General features: G+C 52.8%; 1 protein-coding gene across 2 annotated transcripts in view; it reads right to left on the bottom strand.

Annotated features, from left to right (window-relative positions):
- Window positions 1–7540: 7540 nt before the first annotated feature.
- Window positions 7541–19748, bottom strand: part of FOXP4 (forkhead box P4) — a 38842-nt gene continuing 26634 nt past the window's right edge. Inside the window, exons 5-16 of one of the 2 annotated variants that reach the window (XM_006860443.1) lie at window positions 19576–19723; window positions 19218–19431; window positions 18832–18936; window positions 18094–18181; window positions 17003–17086; window positions 16712–16922; window positions 16526–16602; window positions 15621–15722; window positions 10812–10933; window positions 8944–9010; window positions 8262–8431; window positions 7541–7688 (exon numbers count right to left, since the gene is read on the bottom strand). In XM_006860443.1, coding sequence (XP_006860505.1) covers window positions 7541–7688; window positions 8262–8431; window positions 8944–9010; window positions 10812–10933; window positions 15621–15722; window positions 16526–16602; window positions 16712–16922; window positions 17003–17086; window positions 18094–18181; window positions 18832–18936; window positions 19218–19431; window positions 19576–19723 — 1536 coding nt within the window. The remainder of the gene's footprint in view (window positions 7689–8261; window positions 8432–8943; window positions 9011–10811; window positions 10934–15620; window positions 15723–16525; window positions 16603–16711; window positions 16923–17002; window positions 17087–18093; window positions 18182–18831; window positions 18937–19217; window positions 19432–19575; window positions 19724–19748) is intronic. The other variant, XM_006860444.1, reaches the window with a different exon arrangement.

Here is a 19748-nt window from a genome sequence, read left to right as displayed (position 1 = left end):
AAATCTGTTCTTCAGATGATCTCTAAATTCAGGTGGGATATATTCAAGGTCATAGTTTGGCTCTCGTGGACTTGTTTTCATTTTCTTTAGCTTCAGTTTGAATTTGCACATGAGCAATTGATGGTGTGTTCCACAATCTTCCCCTGGCCTTGTTTTAACTAATGATATGGAGCTTTTCCTTCGTCTCTTTCCACAGATGTAGTCAATTTGATTTCTGTGTATTACATCTGGTGAGGTCCATGTGTATAGTTGTCTCTTATGCTGTCTAAAGAAGGTATTTGAAATGAACAAATCATTTGATTTTGCAGAATTCTATCATGTGATCTCCAGCATCATTTCTATCCAACTATTGCTCCTTATTCTTTGCTCCCAACCTCTGCATTCCAATCACCGGTAATGATTTTGATTGCATGTGTGACCAATTTCAGATAGAAGAAATTGGTAGAATTCTATTTCATCCTCACTGGCTTTAGTGGTTGGCATGTAATTTGAATAATAGTGGTATTAACTGGTCTTCTCTGTAGGCACATGAATATCATCCTATCACAGACAGTGTTGTACCTCATGACTGATCTGGATATGTTCTTTTTGACAATGAATGCAACACCATTCCTCTTCAATTTGTCATTCTCAGCATAGTAAACCATGTGATTGTCAGATTCAAAGTGGCCAGTACCAGTCCACTTCAGCTCACTAATGCCTAAGATATCGATGCTTATGCATTCCATTTCATTTTTAACAATTTCTACTTTCCCTAGATTCATATATCTTACATTCCATGTTCCGATTATTAATGGATGTTTACAGCTGTTTCTATTCATTTTGAGTTGTGCCCCATCAGCAAATGAAGGTCCCGTGGGCTTTACTCCCACAGGGTTTACTCCATTCGGGTCATCATGGTCAACTCTACTTTGAGGAGGCAGATTTTTCCCATTGCATTTTGAGTGCCTTCCAACCTGAGGGGTTCATTTTCCGGCACTATATCTGACAGTGTTTCTCTGTTATTCATAAGGTTTTCAGTGACTAAATATTCGGAAGTAGTTCATCACTCCTTCTTCCTAGTCTGTCTTTGTCTGGAAGCTCATCTGAAACCTGTCCACCATGGGTGACCCTGATGGTATTTAAAATACCAGTAGCATAGCTTTCAGAATCACAGCAACTCACAAGCCACCACAGTATGTACGACAAACTGACAAACAAGTGTTGGGTATGGGATTATAAAATCTGCAAATAAGGATGTTGTTATTGTTGTTGTTAAGTGCCATTGAGTCGATTCTGACTCTTGTCGACCCTGTGTAGGGTTCCCAAGGTGTGGCTGGCGGGTTTGAACCACTGACCCTGCGGTTAGCAGTCCAGTGGTCATCCTACACTACCAGGACTCCACAAATAAGGGCAACTTTACTTTTCCTTATCAATTTGTTGTTGTTGTTAAGTGCCATTGAGTTAGTTCTGACTCATTGCAATCCTGTTAGGGCTTCTCAGGAGCAACTGGTAGGTTGGGACTATTAAACTTGTGGTTAGCAGTCCTGTGCTTATCCTACAATGCCATACCAGAACTCCAATTTAGATGTCTTTCCCTTTCTTGCCTTATTGCTCTGAGTAGAATATTTTGTTGGTGCTTTTGGTGTTTAATACGGTCAGCAAGTATAATGGTGAAATTCTGACTAGCATTCCTAAACACAGGGAGCTGTGATGTGCCTTATGGAGAAAGTGTTGGATACGCTTCGTTCAGGCATGAGTGGTAGTGCTGTTGACCGTGAGCTCCGTGTTAGTGAACCAGCAATATGCATCAAATGAAGCACCTTTAAACAGAAACACTCATAAAAGTAAGTGATGTCATGATCAGCTTATGAGAGTGTTACCACCAGAGGCTTGAAGGAACTTCACTGTTTCCCCAAGGAACAATGGTTCAGTATTCACTAATCCAATGTTTATAGTGACTTTATAGACCATAGCTACTGAAAATAATGAGGATTAACTATATATCATTAATCTTCACAGCAAGTCAGTGATGTAGAGATTATTGCCTCTCCCCATTCTAGAGGTGAAGAGACAAAGGTTTCCCCGGTAATTTGGCACATCTTCAGAAGGTGGGCAGCCCCTCACAGCTAGCCCCTAGTCCCTCCTAGCTAAGACAGAGGGCCTTTCAGCATTGGCTTGTACCATGGCCACCTTCTCCGGGAGGGACTGTTTTTTTCCAAACGTTTGATCCTGAGGTGCAAGCGGAGTACAGGCTTGTGTGTGGGACCTGTGTAGCTAGCTGTGTGATAGGACAACACGGTGACTGTTGTTGTCTGTGTGTCCTTCACTGGTCCCAAGCTTCAGAGATTGAAGGGTCTCATGCTGTAACATATCTGAGTATCAGCATGTGTGTGTGTGTGTGTGTGTGTACGTGTGGTCATTGTGAATTCCTCACCTCCAACAAGGACCTCTTTGTTTGTACTACTCTGACTCCCTGTTCCATCAGAACAGCCCCTGTTTGATTATTTTTATAGGGTGTTTCAGCCTCCTTCCTCCAGTTCCCTCTGGCCCTCTATTACTATTCCAAACATTCTGTTTAAAGAATGGCAGCTAGAGAATTCAGGCGAGTGTCAAATTACTGAATCGGAGACAGTCTGTGCCTCAGTTTCCTTATTGGAAGTCTTCAAAATGGCGGGGGCGGGGGAGAGTAACTAGTATCACTCTGAAGCTGGGACTACACCTTAGAGCCTCTCACCTTCCTTTCCCCCACTGTAAACCAGACCTTTCATTCTTAATGCTTTGTCTCAGTTGACCTCTTTGGTCCTCTGTGCCTTGGTTTCCTCATCTGTAAAATGGGGATAAGTAATAGGATCTAACTCAGAGTTGTTTTGTGGATTAAAATACCTTTGAGTCAGTTTCAATTTATAGAGACCCTGTGTAGAGTTTCTGAGGCTTTTTAAATCTTTGCGGGAACAGAAAGCCTCATCTTTCTCCTGTAGAGCTGTTGGCATGCTCAAACCACGAATCTTGTGGCCTGCAGTCCAGTGCTTGTCGTATGGAGTAACCATGCTCCTTTGTTAAATGTTAGCGAGTATCATCACTATGAAAAGTACTTATGGAGTCCTTCCTTGTGCTTGGTGTGCTAGTCTCCAGAGATGTCTTTCCTCCAGACCTCTCATCTTGCCTTCACCAATTTCTACTTACGATTGATCAAGAGTTGGAGGGTCTGGGAAGTCCCAAACAACAGAAGACCCCTTTTCTGACCCAGGCCTGGGGCTGCTCTCTGGGACATAGGGTTGTGGGGTTCTTCTCACAGAAAGTGAGATCCTCCATCCCCACACTCCTAACCCTACTATGCCCTCCACTTTGATGAGTTGTTTGTCCAGGAGGTCAGCTTTGTCTATAGCGCCCTCTGCTGGCCAATAATGATGTTTTGGGCAAAGCTGGTGCGTTAAGACAGGTGGAAAATCTTTCCGAAGGAGAGAGGGGGAGCATTTCTGCCAGATGCAGAGCCACAACACCCTCCCCAAAACCAAACAATTGCTACAGAGTCAATTCCAACTCAGGGAGACCCCGTATACGTCCGAGTAGAACTGCACTCCGTGGGGTTTTCAATGGTTGCGACAAGTAGATCTCCAGGCCTTTCTTTCAAGTCACCTCTGGGTGAATTCAAACTGCCATTCGATAAGCAGCTAAGCACTTAATCATTTGCACCACCCAGGCTCCTTGATACAGAGCCCAGAGTGCTGCATATTCCACCTTCAAAGTGTCCACCTTTGTGTCTCTTCTTTGCCAGACAGACAGAAGGTTCCAAGATAGCGTCCATCTCCCAGCAGGGCAGAACTACTCAGACCAGGAAGAGTTGTCAGGCAGAGCTATCAACCTACCCCAATAGATGCAAACAACAATAGTTAAGGAGAAAGGCTAGATAGCAGGCAGAACTTTCTGATGGCTGAGAGTGGGGGAGAACTGGCTCTATTTAAAAGGTGACAGTGGGTGAAGGGAGGTACCCCAGGTGGAATCTGTCAGATCAGTCATATAAATAAGTTTATTATTGAGTTGTAAGTCTGATGCACCCAGAGGGTGGTGGTCCACAGCAGCCCCTTGTTCCTTAGATTGCAAGAATCTCTCTTCTGCCAATGCCTGAGATAGATATTCACCCCATTTCCAAATGAACTGACCAGACATTTGCTATATCCCTGTGGGTTAAAAGAAAAGACTCTAGTTGAAGCAGGAGAAACTGAAGTAAGGCTGTTGGAAGAACAGTCCCTGAGAGTGAGGCTGGGTATAGTCTTGTCCTTTTAGAGTCTCTGCCCCTGGGGTCAGCCTCTAGAAAGGACCCTCTTCTTCCAGTAGTGAAATACGGAGGCAGGGCAGCCAGCACCTCTGGATTTTCTGGGGGCTTGTGGGTCCCCAGAAGGGAAAAGGGGGGAGGTGGAGGGGAAGCGTTCACAGCAAAATCATGGGTATTTTATTACATTGTTGAGAATGCCCGCTTCCAATTTACATGCAGCTAGTTCTACCTTAAGGAGGCTTTCTGCTCCCGTAAAGATTTACAGCCTCGGAAACCCTATACAGGGTCGCTATGAGTCAGAACCGACTCCACAGCACATAACAACAGTTCTACCTTACAGGTGCCGGCAGCCTCTGCTGAGGGCCAGGTTACAATACACACAGCAGAGCTACTTCTTTATACAGTGTCTGGGGGGCAAGCCCAGCAAGGTGGGGGTTCCCTGACCTGACCCCTCCCAAGCTGCCCTAAGTGGGGACAAGGAATTTACACCAGCCTCTTACTCAAGTGTGCAGAGTATTTCGGTAGAGTGTATGGGGTAAGTGAAAAGAGGGGGGCAGGTGGATAGGTGTAGGAAAGGCAGGCTCAGATCCAACTCTTTCCTGCTCCAACTTCCCCCAGTTGTCACTCACTCTCTCTCTCACTCTCTCCCCCCCAACTCCTGCTCCGAAGAATTGGTGTTGGGGAGAAGCCTGGTGGGGAAGGAGGGAAGCTGGTAGAAAAGGCAGGGGAGGCTTTGGAACAGACACTGGGGTCTGAGCAGCACGGAGAGAATTGCCCTGTTGTAAGGGGTGGGCTGGAAAGTCAGTATTTGACCTGGACTGAGGCCTGTGGGCTGGTGTGGTGTCAGGTATGGCTCCCCTTTCCTGCCCTCTCCTGGCTGCCCAGGGTCCCCTTTGCACAGTGTGAATCACTCCTTTTCCTGTTCCAGTACAACTGTCATTGCATACATGTGTCACATGGCAGGTGTGCATCCAGGTTCCCTACCACAATGCCACCCCCTAAGTGTGCATGTGTGCCCACCTGTCCAGGCACCCCCATGAGGGCCTGCACCATGGACCCAAGCCTTCTCCCCACTGGGAACTGGAACGGGGTGAACAGCTGATGCCTCCAAGGGTGGTGGCTATGGAAAGGCGGCTTCGCCTGCAGCAGTTATCCTCTGTATGCCTGCAAGCAACCCAATCCAAGGCTGAAAACACCCTGAACCCCGTGAAAGAACTGCTGTGGTTCAGTGCCACCCAGTCGGTTCTGCCTCAGAGACCCTGTGTACAGTTTCCCAGGAACAGCTGGAGGTTTTGAGCTGCCAACCTTATTCTACTGTGCTTATCTTAACAGTGCTGCACCAGCACCAGGGAAAGGGAAAAATCAGGACAGAGATCGCACCACAAAGTGTGGGGCTGGGGGAGCAGGGAGAGAGGGGCGAAAGGCCCTATTCTGTAAGCCAGTGGTGCCCTGGAGCATGAATCACTGCCCTATGCTGTCCACCCAGCCGCAGTCATGTGCTGGTAGCCGGCAGCCCTGCAGTGGCCCTCATGGTCCAGCTGGTGCCCACTTCCCCACCCACCTACCCGAGGCTCCCGAAGCAGAGACGGCTTCCTTTATTCACAGGCAGGGCCGGGTGAATAGAGGATGTTTAATATTTCTGTGCTGGTCAAACGGAACACAGGTGGGGAATACATGGGGATGGGGGCAACGGGTCCCCTGCCTCTCAGGAGGGGTGCCTTGTGAAGGGTGTATGTGGGGGGTCTTGGGAAATATCCAAGGTGTCTTCTCAGCAAAGGGGCCTGGCCTGGGGTGTGGTGGGTAGGAGCACACCCAGTCCTTGGCCTAAGTTGGGGTCCCCCATAGGGGGTCAGTGGAGGGTCTCACTTTGCTTCCAGCTCCAGTGCTGGAATCCACACTTCCAGCGTGATGGGGGGACTTGGTCCTAGAGAGGGATCTGGAAAGCCCCAGGAAGCAGCCCAGGTGCCTACTGCCTGAGGGGACGTGAATTCTGGGAGATACTGAGAGCTGCCCACAGCCTCCCCGCTGGGCTGGGCAAGAGCAGAGGGCAGGTGAGCAGGTCCCTCAGCCTCCGCTGAGTCCCCGAGTCCTCAGAGCGGGAGGGGCAGGAGGGAGAGGGTCTTGGCCACCAACAGACACTGTAAACTTTGGTTTAAAACAATAACTTAAGTGGAGGGCGGGCTTCTAGCCTGGGGCTGAGGTGGGGGACGGGGAAGCAGGGAGAACGGGAGGTGACAAAGGAAAAAGCCAACAACAAGTTTTGGTTTCTGCTTCCGGCTTAAGAAAGGTCTTTGGTCATCCGTTTAACTGGAGGGAGTGGGGCAGGGGAGCTGAGGGAGGGCGAGAGAAGGACTGCAATGGGGGAACCTGCAGGCTGGGGGGGGGGGTGACCTCTTGATCACAGCAGTCACTGTTTCAATGCCACCTGGCCCTCAAGTCCCGGCTCAGCCTCGTCTTTCCCCCAAGATGTGGACCTGGTTGAGGCTGGAAGCTTCATGCTGCCTGGACACCACCTCTGGTCACTCAGCTGTTTCAGTTCCTCCACTTCCGGATGCCCAGTGGGCACAGGCCTTTTCCTGAGCTCCTTGGCATAGGGATTGCCAGAGAGCACCCAGAAAATGGGGATACAGGCCCACATCAGCCTGGGTCCCACCTGAGACCAAGGGTAGGTGTTCCCATGACCCAGGGCACAAGCTTTGTTCCTACCCCAACCACAGCTTTTGGGTGGGCATAGCGTGTTTCTTCTGGGGATGGTCTGCAACTTCAGTCCTCCACGCCCCCCAGGCCAGGGCGGTGGCATAAGAGTTGGGGGTAGAGCTATTTCTTCACAGTCCAGAGAAGAAGGCAGAAGGGAGCACAGAATAGGGAAGTGGGGGGGGGGGGGGGTGGGGCCTCTGGCCATAAAACACTGCCGGAGCCAGGTGCGGAGTCAAGTGAGGGTTGGGGGCCCTGGGTCTGGGAGGGGTGACAGCCCCGCCTGCGGGTCTCCCTGGCGCTGAGGGGCCATGTAGGGGAGAGCTGGTGGGGGGGGGGAGAGCCCTGCTGCTGCTGGTGGTTGGGGGTATCCAGACGTGGGGGAGGGTCTGAGGAGGTGTCTAGGCCCTCCACTGGTCCCAGACCAGGGGTTATGTCTCCTGGGGCGGCTGTCAGGAGCACCCCCTCCCCACCCCACTTTGAGCCCTGGAAGTGCCTTGAGGGTTGGGAGGGGCTGTGGAGTGGGGGTAGGTGGAGCCTGGGTTCTGGGAGGGAGGGTCTCACCCCTGCCCTGCCTGCCCCTTGAGGCCCTTAGGACAGTTCCTCTCCCGGCAGCTCCTCCTCCAGGTCCCTGTCTTCCACAGGCCCAGTGGTGTTGGGATTGGGGGGAACCAGGGGGGGCCTGGGTCGCCCATCCTCCTCAGCCTCTGCTGGCTCCTCTTTCACCTGCACCTGGTGGCTGTGGCAGAAGGGACGAGGTGGGTACTGACAGTGCCTGTCCCTGACCACCCTGGAAAACCCACTTGGTAAGGCTGGGGGCACCATGGGGGTATCCACAGCCCAGGACTGCCAGTCTTCCAGGACCCCATCACTCAGAGTCCCTGGGGCCTGACATTTTAGGTCTGGTCTCCCCCCAGGGGTCTCATGGAAGAAACAGGAGAGAGGGCCAGAGTGGCTGGGAAGGAGTGCTAGGATAAAGGGTGGGAGGAGAGAAGAAGGGGCCACCAGGAGAAGGGGGGGGGGGGAAGGAGAAGGAAAGAGAAGAAGAAAGGAGGAGAGAGGGAATAAAAAGAGAGGAAGGAGAGGAAAGGACATGGGAAGGGAGAGATGGTGAGAGGACTGAGTGAAAGAGGAGCAGGAGGTGGGGAGGGGAAGGGAATGGGGAATTGGAGGAGGAAGTGGGGAGGGAGTGTTGAGAGAGAAAGGAGGGGCATGGCCCCAGTCCTGGGAGGAGGTATGGTGGGAGTGACAACATGGGGCCATCTTCTGGGATGTCTGAGGGGCCCTTAGGGATGAGGGCGGGTGTGCTCACCCATACTGCGGTGGGGAGAGGCGAGGGGGGCTGCTGCTGCCATTGCTGGACAGCAGCTCCACGGGGGCGCCCACATCCTCGTGGCTGAGGGGCAGGAGGCTGCTGGTGGAGCCCGGGTTCAGCATGCCAGGACTGTTGAGGAGGGGGAAGCTGCTCTCGGCCAGGGCGGCCTGGAGGGGCACAGAGTTGGGCCCAGTCAGCAGGCTCCAATGGGACCGGCACACCAGATCAAGTCCTCAATCCCTTCTCCACCCCCCTCAAGAGTCTCCAGTGTGTGTGTCTATCTGTCTGTCTGCTGGCAGATCTATCTTGGCAAACCTCCCTGACTCACCCTTTTGAACACAGTACCCCCCACAAATCCAGAGCTCTGACCCTCAGCCTACTGTCTCCCAGCTCTCCTGGGACCTGAGTTGACAAGTCACAGAAGGTTAGGCTAACCTCCCTGCTTCCAGCCTCATTCCCCTCATTGCAACCCAGACAAAAAACTAGACGTGGAGGTGGGGCTTGAGTTGGGGTGGGCAGAGACTTGGGGTTTCAGCAGCACAGCACTATCTTCCCCCTCCTCCAATGGGCCCTCTGCCAGGGAGGCTGGGGAAGGACTATTCTAGAAGGCCAGCATGTGTTGGAGGGAAAGCAAGGAGGCAGGAAACAGAGGGGTGGGTAGGCTCTGAAGGCCTGTCACCTGGTAGCTGGCATTAAGTGCTCCATAACTGAGGCCCGAGATCATGTTCTTCACCAGGGTAGGGCTCCTGAGGGAGACAGAAGACAAGCAGTGGCTCACAGCCTCTGACTCCTCACTCCCATCTCTGGACTGGCTATACCCACTGCTACTGTCCCATTTGTTATCTTTGTGCCTCCCAATGACCTGTGAGGCCAGAGTAGGCCCAGACACCATCCACAGTTCTGTGAGACTCCTGCCTTGGGCATGCTTGGCCTTATTCCATCATCATCGATAGTAACTTCCTTCTTCCAGGTGCATCTAGTTACAGTGGGCGCCCTGGGATCCCTCCCCAGCTCGGTCTTCACACTGTGTGGCTCCCAACAGCCTTCTTCCACATTCAGCAAGGCCTGAGCCATAGCCTTGAGGGGGCCTTATTAGTAAAACCCACACTTTCTTATAATTTTGAGCTCAGTCCATCTCCACACAATAGGATTTTCTGCATGGAGCTGTGGTGGAGATTTGGGTCAGGAAAAGTAATGACCCAAGGAATTACCCTAATGGACAGTCTAGGAGAGGTTATGAAGCCTGGTGGCACAGTGAGTCAAGTGTTGAACTGCTAACAGAAAGGTCAGTAGTACGAACTCACTGCTCGGAGGGAAAATGAAGAGGCAGTCTGCCCCTGTAAAGATTTACAATCTTGGAACAGTTCTGCTCTAGCCTATAGGATCTCTGTGAGTCCAAATCAACTTAATAGCAGTGGGGTTTTTGGGGTTTTTTGTTTTGTTTAGGAGAGGTTAAAGAACTGATCCAAGATCACACAACTGATGAGAAGCAGAGGTGCAATTGGAACCCTGGTCTCCTGATTCTAAGTAGGTAATGAGGCAGAAGGAGTCTGTGGGTACTGCAAACAGTTAGTGGGCATGGCTGCTAACTGAAAGGTTGGAGGTTCAAATCCATCCAGAGGTGCCTCAGAAGAATGACTTGGCAATCTATGTCTGAAATCAGCCCATGAAAACTCTATGACTGACGTATGTCAGCTCTCTCTGACACAGATGGGGTTGCCATGAGTCAGGGCTGACTCAACAGCAACTAGTTAAAATGAGGCATGAAAATATCTGGTGTGGTTACCAGTACAGAGGTTCCCTCCCCCATTTCAGGCCCCCACCCTGCCCCAACACCCACAACTGCCTTGGGGGAGGAGCTTAAAGAACTGGGGACACATCCATCTAAGGGGCGTCAAAACTTTCTCTTCCTCTCTGCCCACAAATGTGTTGCCAGGGGTAGGGAGAAGGTCACACTGCAGCTAGAAGGAAGTCAAGAGAGAGTTTGCCCCTCTCTGGGTTCTGCAGTTTCTATTTAAAATGCTGTGTTACATACAGCAGAAAGCACAGGACTAGGGGGTCGGAGACCAGGTCCTTGGCCCAGCTCTGCTATGAGCCTGCTGTGTGGCCTCCCACCAGCTCCTTGCCCTCTCTGGGCCTCCTTCCTGTAGAAAACAAAGAGGTGAGGCCATCCTGTGATGACTGCTGTCACCTGTCTGAGCGGGGAAAGTGTGGGCTGTGGGAATGGCAGCCCGCTCACCAGTGGTCCCAGTGGCTGGTCTCTGCCAGAATCCCAGTTTTGCCCGTGGCTACTTTGTATCTCTCGCCCTCTGGTTCTAGGTCCCCCTGGGTCCCCTCCTCCTTCGTCAGGAGTGAAGACAGGACAAGACAGATGTGTCCACCTTCTATCCTCCATCACTGCCAGACTCTGACCTCCTCTCCCCACGCACTGAGCACCCCTGCCCTTTCTCCCCTCACCTCACCCTCCCAAAATGACAGGGATGTGGCACCTATGGTATAACTTGGGGGGAATCCAGGGGGTGGAACCACTAGGGCTGGCCCACATACCCCGTCATCTTTGGCGGTCTCCGCTTCTGATACTCTCGCTCGTCCACGGTCCACACAGCACCCTTGACATTCTCCACGCGGACAAAGCACTTGTGCAAGCTGAGGTTGTGACGCACAGCGTTCTGGGGGTGCAGCAAAGAAGGGACGGATGCTCAGAGGTGACTTCTCGGGCCCCCTCTGCTCAGGTGAATATATATGGGAAATCCTTGGTCCTCCCAGCAGCAGCAGTAGTTCAGGACTAAGCAGGCCAAGGGGCCCGGCTGACAGGAAGTCAGCCAGAGCAGAAGGCCCCTCTTCCGCCTTTGGAGCCAGGGCCTCCCAGCTTTCACTCCACCACCAGCACCAGCGCATGCTACTGCCTGCCCCCCTCTTCTCCTTGCCACATTTGGAAAACAGTCTACCAACTTAACGACATCTAATTAGTAATAATTTGTTTCCTCATCATGATTAATCAATGACACATGTTCATCAGGACTTCTGATCAGCACAAGAGAGCACTCCATCTCCATCCCAAAGCAGGGAGCTGGCGGTACACAAGATTTACAAGATTTCACTCACGGACCCTCAAGGACCCTCGCGGTCCTTTACAGACCCCCTTGGGAGTCTGGGGGCCTTGGCTCAAAGCAGACAGCTACTGAGAAATCAAGGTTTACAGTAGAGGCCCAGCACATATGAGGGGGCTTCAAGTCATTCGTGGGAAAATTCCACTATCTTTTAATTCCATTTCCTACAAACTTTTTGAAGCCTCCTCATACTTACTGAAATAAATGAACAAGCAGAAGGAAGAGGAGAGAAAAGAGGAAAAGTCACCTTGTGGGCCCCCACCTCCTCCTAGCAGGATAACTTGAGGAATTGAGGTCACCTGGTTTATGAGACACACTTGGGTGAGGGTGGGGCTGGCCCAATTCCCTGGTGGGAGTATGGGCTAGGGCCCTAATCCACCACCTCCTCCAGTTCTATCCTGCGCTCCCCTACCCCCATCCCCAGCCCTCACCATCCCTGTCCCTGTTACCTGTCCTCCCTCAGCCTCCCCTGCCACATCCCCATCCTTGTCTCCTCTTTACATTTCTAAACGTGGAAGAAAGCGGCAGGGCGGGCAGCCTGTGCCCCTGGAGATCCACGCTCCCTCTCTCCCTTCCAACTCTTGCCACTTGCAACTGGCCCGATTTCATTACCAATTTTAATTTGCCTCTAATTAAATCCTGTGTATTTTTCTGACTCGCTTGCTAATCCACGAGGGAGGCGGGCGGCTGGAGTGGAATCTCTTGGAGCGATAATTACAAAGGGCCTAATCACGCTGGGGCTCCTGCCTCGGAATAAATTTGCCCGCATTACGGGGCTCCGATCCTCCGCTTTGCAAATGAGAATGACCCCAATTTCCGAGGATGGCCTCACTGGGGCTTTTTTCCCTCATTTCGAAGCCTGATTCGTGATGAGAGACTAATTCGTTACGCTGAAACATTAACGGCAATTTAAGGGGTCTGGCGGGGGCTGCGTAAACAAAAGGACGGGCCCACAACACGGGCCTGGGGAGGGGATGGACACAGTGGAGGGCTGGGGAGGCCCATCAGCTTGGCAGATGGCAGCTCTGTCCCTGGATGCACGGCAGCTGGCTTGGCCCATGCCTGCTCCCAACCCTTCTGCCCTGGTCTGTAGTGGACAGCATCATAGGGTGGAGGCCAGGAAGGGGAAGGAAGAGAGAGGGAAGGAGTCAAAAATACTTCAGGAGAGGAAGAGGTGGCACCTCAAGAGGCAGACACAGGGGGGACGGGAAAGATGTGTTGACAGGGCACATCTCCCAAGTAACATGAGTGAAGCAAGGCTGCATTAACCTGAGGGTCCAAGTGGACCTCAAGCTGAGATGGATTCTGCTCTATCATACGGAGGACACAGGTGCTAGAATCCTCAAGGGGGTGAAAAAGCAGCTGGACACTGTTACTGGGGAAGGTCACCTGCTTGGTTATTCACTTTCCCCCCCACCCAAACAGCCCAGCCTCTTATTGGAACCAGACCAGGTGAGAGGAGATGGAAGTGAAGGACTGTAAGGGAGAACCACACCACTGAGATGACGGGATAACCAGTAGAAGGGAGTATGGAAGGTAATAATGGGAGGAAGTATGGGTGGGAGAATGGGAGGCAGTTATGGGAGGTAGTATGGAAGTCAAGTAGGGACGGTAGTAATGGCTGGGAGTCTGGAATATAGTAATTGGAAGTAATATGGATGGGAGTGTGGAAGGGAGTAACGGGAAGCAGTATGGCTGGGAGTCTGCAAGGTAGGAACAGGAGGTAGTGTGGCTGGGAGTCTGGAAGACAGTATGGGCTAGGCTATAGGGGATAGAGTCACTGAGAGGTTTCAGGACAATCACCTAAACCTAGTCCTCCTGAGCTGCAGAAAGCCCCAGACACTGAAGTGGGTAATGCAAGTAAGAGACCAAGAAGGAAGGAGATGAGGGGACTCTGCCCCCAAGGAGGAAGTTACGGAAACGAGGTCCTATACTAATACGTAATATTAACATGTGATTATTAAAATAATATGTAATAGTAAAGGACATGGGAGTCCTGGTATGGCACTACAGGATAGAAGACTAGATCGCAAGGTCAGTGGTTTAAACCTACCAGCTGCTCCTCAGAAACCTTATACAGCAGGGCTGGGGGCCATCTGGCCAGCAGGTCATGTTTGTTGTTAAGTTATGTGTTCTTAAGTCAGTTCTGACTCATAGCAACTCTATTTATGAAGGGTTTCCAAAGAGCGGCTGGTAAATTTGAACCACTAACCTTTCGGTTCAAGCCGACCTTACGGTCCAGTGTTTTATCCTTCAGTGCCACACCTGGTCCTACCAAGGCAAGCACAGTTCTAGCCATCACACTGTTGTTGTTAAGTGTCAGTGGAATGGGTTCTGGCTCATAGCAACCCTCTATAGGGTTTCCAAGGAGCAGCTGGCAGGTTTGAACTGCCGACCTTGTGGTTTGCAGTCCAGTGCTGATCCTATAGCGCCATACACTGTTGTTAAGTGCTGTTAAGTTGATTCCGACCCATAGTGACCCTGTATAGGGTTTCTAAGGAGCAGATGATGAGTTTGAACCACAGACCTTGCAGTTCAAACAGCTTTGCAGTCTGGCGCATTAACTCACAGCATGACACCAGGACTCCACACCACACATGAGGGGCAAATTAATTAAATGTTTGACCAAATACAGCTAGCTAATTTTTAAGCTGATAATTTTGTATGGCCTGTGAATGATGCTATATGTTCTTGTAGAATCCCATGCTACGGAGTCCTGGTGTGGTGCTGTGGGTAAATATACCAGACTGCAAAGCCGTTTGAACGGCAAGGTCAGCGGTCCAAGCTCACAGAAACCGTATACAGGGTCGCTATGGGTTGGAATCAACTCAACAGCACATAACAACAACACCCCTGCTATAGGAGTCCTGCTGTGGCGCTGTGGGCTAATGCGTCAGACTGCAAAGTTGTTTGAACTGCAAGGTCGGTCGGTGGTTCAAGTTCACCAGCTGCTCCTTGGAAACCCTATTCAGAGTCCCTATGGGTTGGAATCAACTCAACAGCACTTAACAACAACACCCCTGCTATACAGGGCCATTATGAGTTGGAATCAACTGGACGGTACTTAACACCTTATAAAGGAAATGTGCTTGGAAAGTATAAAATATAATCACAACAACCATTTACATTTGTGTAGGACTCTGTCGTTTCTAAAACCGGGTTTCTAAACTGGTCTGGAAGTTGGGGACTAGACCAGGTGACCTCAGGAAGGCCCCAGCTTGTTTAGAAAGAAGACAGGACTGTGGTTGGCAGGAAATGATATCACTCACAGCCAATCAGAGCCACTGTCTAGTCTACCAGCCTCTCTCCCAGGCTTTGGGAACTCCGTGAGAGGATGCCCAGGGTCATGGAGCAGTCCCTCCTGCTGGACCCAGCACACTGCTCTATCAGAAGGTCACCTCCCACCCAGTAGTCCTGGGCACCCGTGGGGAGGGGACTCAGCAACTGACACTTGTTGAAAGCTGGTGGGATGAGGGCAGGTGTCCTATTACCTGCCATTTCTACAGTGGCCAGCAGGGGGACTCAAGAGCCAATCAAGGTTAGAGATAAGGACTCCCTCCCAGTTCTAACCTTCTCCAATACTCCCTCCTTCCCCCAATTTAGAGAGCCCCTTCCCATGCTGCTGCACAGGTCCTAATTCTTTCACCCAATAGAAACACACACATAGCATATTAGCTATAGAAAAACAAATGGCTTAGTGCCCTGGCCCATAACTCTTGAGTTCCATTTTTCTAGCCTCCCCTCCCTTTCCTGCTTCTGGTCCCCCAGGAAAACTCCTATGGCTGAAGGTGCTGAAATGACTAATTGGATGGAGTCAATTATCTTCCTGCCACTGATGGCAGTGGGGGAGAGAGTGTGAGTGCGTGTATTTGTGTCCCAGAGCACGGTACACAGGCCCTGGTCCAGCCACACATCCTGGCCTGCACTTCCTCTCCCACCTTCCAGGGCTTCAGCACATGTATGTATCTACAGCCTCAGGGTCCCTGTGAATTTAGCTCAGCCCTACTTGGTGGGGCTAGGGTTTTGTCCCAGAAAGAAGACAGCACCAGGCTAGAAGTGAAAGTTCATGAAAAGGCAGTTGGAGAGGAAAAAACAGTTGGAGCCCTGCAGCAACGGACTAGGGTTCAGCGGTGCCTGCAGAACCACCTCTCCCAAAGGGGGCCAGCTGTTGGGCAGCACTGATGTTCAAAAGATGTGAATGGCCAAGGCTGGCTGGGCCTGGGGCAGGTAGAGGGGAGGGCCTCACCTTCCAGGTGGCAGTGTTTCTCCGGAAATAGGCGAACATTCGGGTGAACCAGTTATAGATCTCATTCAGGGTCAGCTGCCTATCAGGGGTTTCCAGGATGGCCTGTGGGTAAGGACAAAGCAGAGACCCTCAGTCCCAGCTTGAAGGGTCACAGCCCTGTGTTCTCCCCACCAAGAATCTCTCCTGGCTGGCCCCCTCCAAACGACCCACTCTGTGAGCAGAGACCTGCTGCAGAAATGTGTGGGTGCTTGGTGTCGCCTGAGGGGACCTGGCTGGTGACTGCCCAGCCACATGCTGAACAGAACACATGCTCCCCCAGCGCTGTGCACTTGCGCAAGAAGCATGTGGACATTTTTATCTGGAGAGAAAATGACTTCAAATGCCTGCTGTCCTGGAAAGGGAAGGCTATCCTGATTCTGGAAAAAGGCACCCTTAAACATGAAACTGTGTGTGTGTGTATTGGGGGGGGGGGGACAGTACCCAAGAGCGAGAGAGAGAGGACAGTGTCCAAATGTGTGTGATATGACTATTAGGTCAGCACTGAGGACACAGGATTATGCACATAAAGGAGGGAACAGAGGCAGGTGTGTGTGTGTGTGTGTGTGTGTGTGTGTGGTTGGGGAGCAGGCTAACGGTCCTCATGGGAAAGTGAATGGCACAGTGGGTATGAGTGGCAGAGTGTGTGTGTGCCCCCCTAGAGATATGTCGGTGTGACCAGCAGGCCGACTGGGCTGAGAAAACAAAAGGAAAACCACATGATACCTGTGAATATAGGAGAAAGGACTCTATCCTCTGGCCCTGGAGCCCCCTAGAGCCTGGGGAGGTGAGGTGAGGGTATAGGGAGGGCTGGGGTGTACAACCTGTACACTATTCTCCCCCACTCTGCTCCTTTTTACAGGGCTCACCTGGCGGATGAGGGAGGCATAGGTGAACGGGGGCCTGACGTCGGCGTTCTTGTAAAACTCATGATTCTGGGCCAACTCTGGGGAGACAGGCAGAGGGAAGGTGGGGGGTAGAAGGATGGAGATCCAGCCCCAGAGTGGGGGCAGCAATCTTTTCCTGAGACTCCTGCCACTCCCATCTGCACTTACCTGAGGAGATGGGGGAACAGAACTTGTCGCTGCTGCTCCTCCGTCGGGTGGGACCTCCACTGTGCAGGGAGGCAGAGCCAAGGCCAGGGGGCCTCAAGGGGGTGACAGGGGCTGCAGCTGAGGTGGGGGGGTGCACGAGGCCATCTGGGAAGGAATCAGCTGCGGAGACGGTCACCTTGGAGAATGAGGAGGAGCCGGGGGCCGGGTTCAGCTGTGAGCAACAGGGATGGCGCTGAGACCAGCGCTGAAGGGACAGGGTCCCAAGGGGCTTGGGAGGGGCCAGTCACTTACCGGTGGGCTAAAGGGTTTGGGCTCAGAGGGCCGCATGTGCAGGTGGGCCATCATGGCTTGCAGCCGCTCACTCTCCTTGGCGAGCTGCGGAGAGATGGAGGTGAGCTTGGGCTCCACTAACTTTAGGGGCCCACTCCTCTTCCTCCTCCACATCCAACTCTCCTTAGAAAGCCCCCTAGCCTCACCACCACTAGCTTCCACATCTGAACATCCCTGGTCCCTCTACATCTTACTCCTGGAAGGGCTCAGCCTCTTCTCAGCCCATCTGGCCCCTCAACACCAGATCTGAGGGCTACCTGTTCATAAGGTCCTCCCTCTGTCCCTCTGTCCTCCCTGGGTGTCCCTGGCTAGAGCTCATTAGGAACACTACATATCAGGAGACTTCTTTCCACCAGCACCACCTGCCTTTTCCTCCCCGTGAAGGCAGGGCCATGGTTGCTGTTTCTCTGAACCCTGCCTAATTCCATGACACTTAGCTGTGACTGCATCTTCCCTGGCTGAAGGACAAGGCAGAGGAGCAGATGACTGCCTCACCCCTACCCCCACATTCAGGTCTCCCATGACTACCCTCTCATGGCAGTATACTCAGCTCTGTGCCAAAAGGAGATGGGTAAAGATGGACAAGCTGTCCTGGGTAGTCTCCGGTATTTGTACTTAGTTACAGGAGGTTGGACTGGATTTGAATTCCAGCACTGTCATTCACTACTTCAACTCTCTGTGCCTCAGTTTTCTCCATCAACAAAATGGGTATAATAATAGTAGCCATGACTGAGGACTGAGTTATTCAGCATGGCACACACTTAGTGACCAATACTGCTTTTTGCTGGTGTATTTAGGTAGCGAATCTCTTCTGGACCTCTCAGTAGAGACACCTCCAACCTTTTTTGGGACTTTGTGCATTCCAGTCACCTCAGTGGCTCACTCGCCCTCACCTCATGACCTAATTGGGACTTAGGAAGCATATATACAATGGTGGCTTTGACCACATAACCCTCTCATGAGCCCCCCAACCACTCCTGGACAGTCAGTGTTGTGGGTGGTCCAGTGGGTGGAGCCCACATCATCCTCCCTGCATCCTCCCGGGGCCACACCTGGATCTCCAGCTGCTGCACCACCTGCATCTGGACCCGGCACTGGGCCGTGCTCCGGTCGTCCAGGGCGTGCTCTGTGTTGAGGTGTCTTCATAGGAAGAAGGATGGAGAGAAGAGAGTGACCCAGGTTTCCCTGCAGTCCCTAGCCCACCAATCCCCTCCCCCAGCCCCACCCACGGGCTGAAATGCAGCCAGACCAGGAGAACTTACAAAGAAGGAAGAGGTGGAAACAGGGGCAAAGGAGGAAGCTGCCTCCTCCTCAGCCTCCTTTGATGTCTTTGCTAAAATCCCAGCTACAGAGAGATCTAATTGCAAATGAACTAATTAAGTAAACCTCTGACGAAGCGTGAAAACAATTTGTTTGACCCTGATGCTGCAAGGGTCTGGGAGACAGCGGAGTTAATCAGTCAGTGACAGAGCCTGGCACGGCTGTGGCAGCTGGCCATCCGCCTGGCCAACGGCCTAGGGCCCCGTCACTAGGCCATCACTCTCAGACGGAGTCTGGGGTGGGGGGAGACAACAAATGCTTGCATCTGTCCTCCCTGTTCTGCTCTGGCAGCCTGGGGACAAGTGGGGGACTGCAGGTCCCAGGGATGTAGGTTAGGGAGGGGGGTGGGCCCCTGGGGTGCAAACAGTGAGGCAGATGGTGACTGAAGGCCCAACAGGGGTTAGGCTAGGTGGCAGGCTGGGGTGGTGGGGGGGCCCTGGTGCGGTGGGAAGAAGAGAGTGATAACCTACTTGATAAAGTGGCCCAGGTCTTCACACAGCGTCTCACAGCCTGGCCATTTACACTCACCGTGTCCATAGAGGGGGTGGGAGCTGGGGGTCTCCTCGTGGGAGGAGCTGCAAGGGCAGGAAGGAGGTGGTAGGCAGGGACCCAGAGACCCCAGGTGTGTGTCAGTGACACACACACACACACACACACACACACACACACACACCCCTCCCCTATGGGCTCCCCAGAGGTCCAGCACTCACCTCACACACATTTTTGGTGTGTGGCCTGGACAAGAGGGAGCACTCCAGGTCCCTGAAAGCTGTGCCCCACTCCCCGCCCCCCACCGCCCGCCCCCCTATAGGTATTATCCTTTGGGTCCAGGTCTGTCCCTGCCTGGGCCCCTCACCTGTCTCTCCGAGGCGTGAGCACAGTGGGCTGTCCATTGGGCAGGGTGTGGTGGGAGAGGGGCGGGGAAACCTTGGGTGGCGCAGTGAACGAGGTAGCGGTGGCGGCTGTGCCAGTGAGGTCCAGCCCCTCCTGCTTGACGCTGTCCTCGGCGGGTTGCCCGGGGGCACCCTCACCCTTCCACAGCTGGGGCAGGTCCGTCGGGCACACGGCTGCTACAGGAGAGGGAAGGAAGCTGGCAGGGTCCCAAAAAAGCACACAGCCACCCCACTCGCCCCGGGAGGAGGGCTTGTCTGCCCGCAGGTACGAGGGAGGGCTGTGGGGCTAGGCTGGAGGCACAGGGGGCGAGGGCCTCTCACCTTGCGGAAGGTTCTGGAGGGGCCCCGAGGCCTGGTTGGGCTGCAGGCTGACCAGTCCCTGCCTCTGCAGGTTGAGCAGGTGTTGTTGCTGCAACTGTTGCATCTGCAGGAGCTGCTGCTGGAAGGCCAGCTGTTTGTTCCCCAGAGCCTGGTGGGGAGCCCGAGGGGGCGGG

The sequence above is a fragment of the Chrysochloris asiatica genome, unplaced genomic scaffold (assembly GCF_000296735.1).
Source record: "Chrysochloris asiatica unplaced genomic scaffold, ChrAsi1.0 scaffold00038, whole genome shotgun sequence".
Classification (NCBI taxonomy): Eukaryota; Metazoa; Chordata; class Mammalia; order Afrosoricida; family Chrysochloridae; genus Chrysochloris; species Chrysochloris asiatica.
This window is presented reverse-complemented; position numbering and strand designations above follow the sequence as displayed.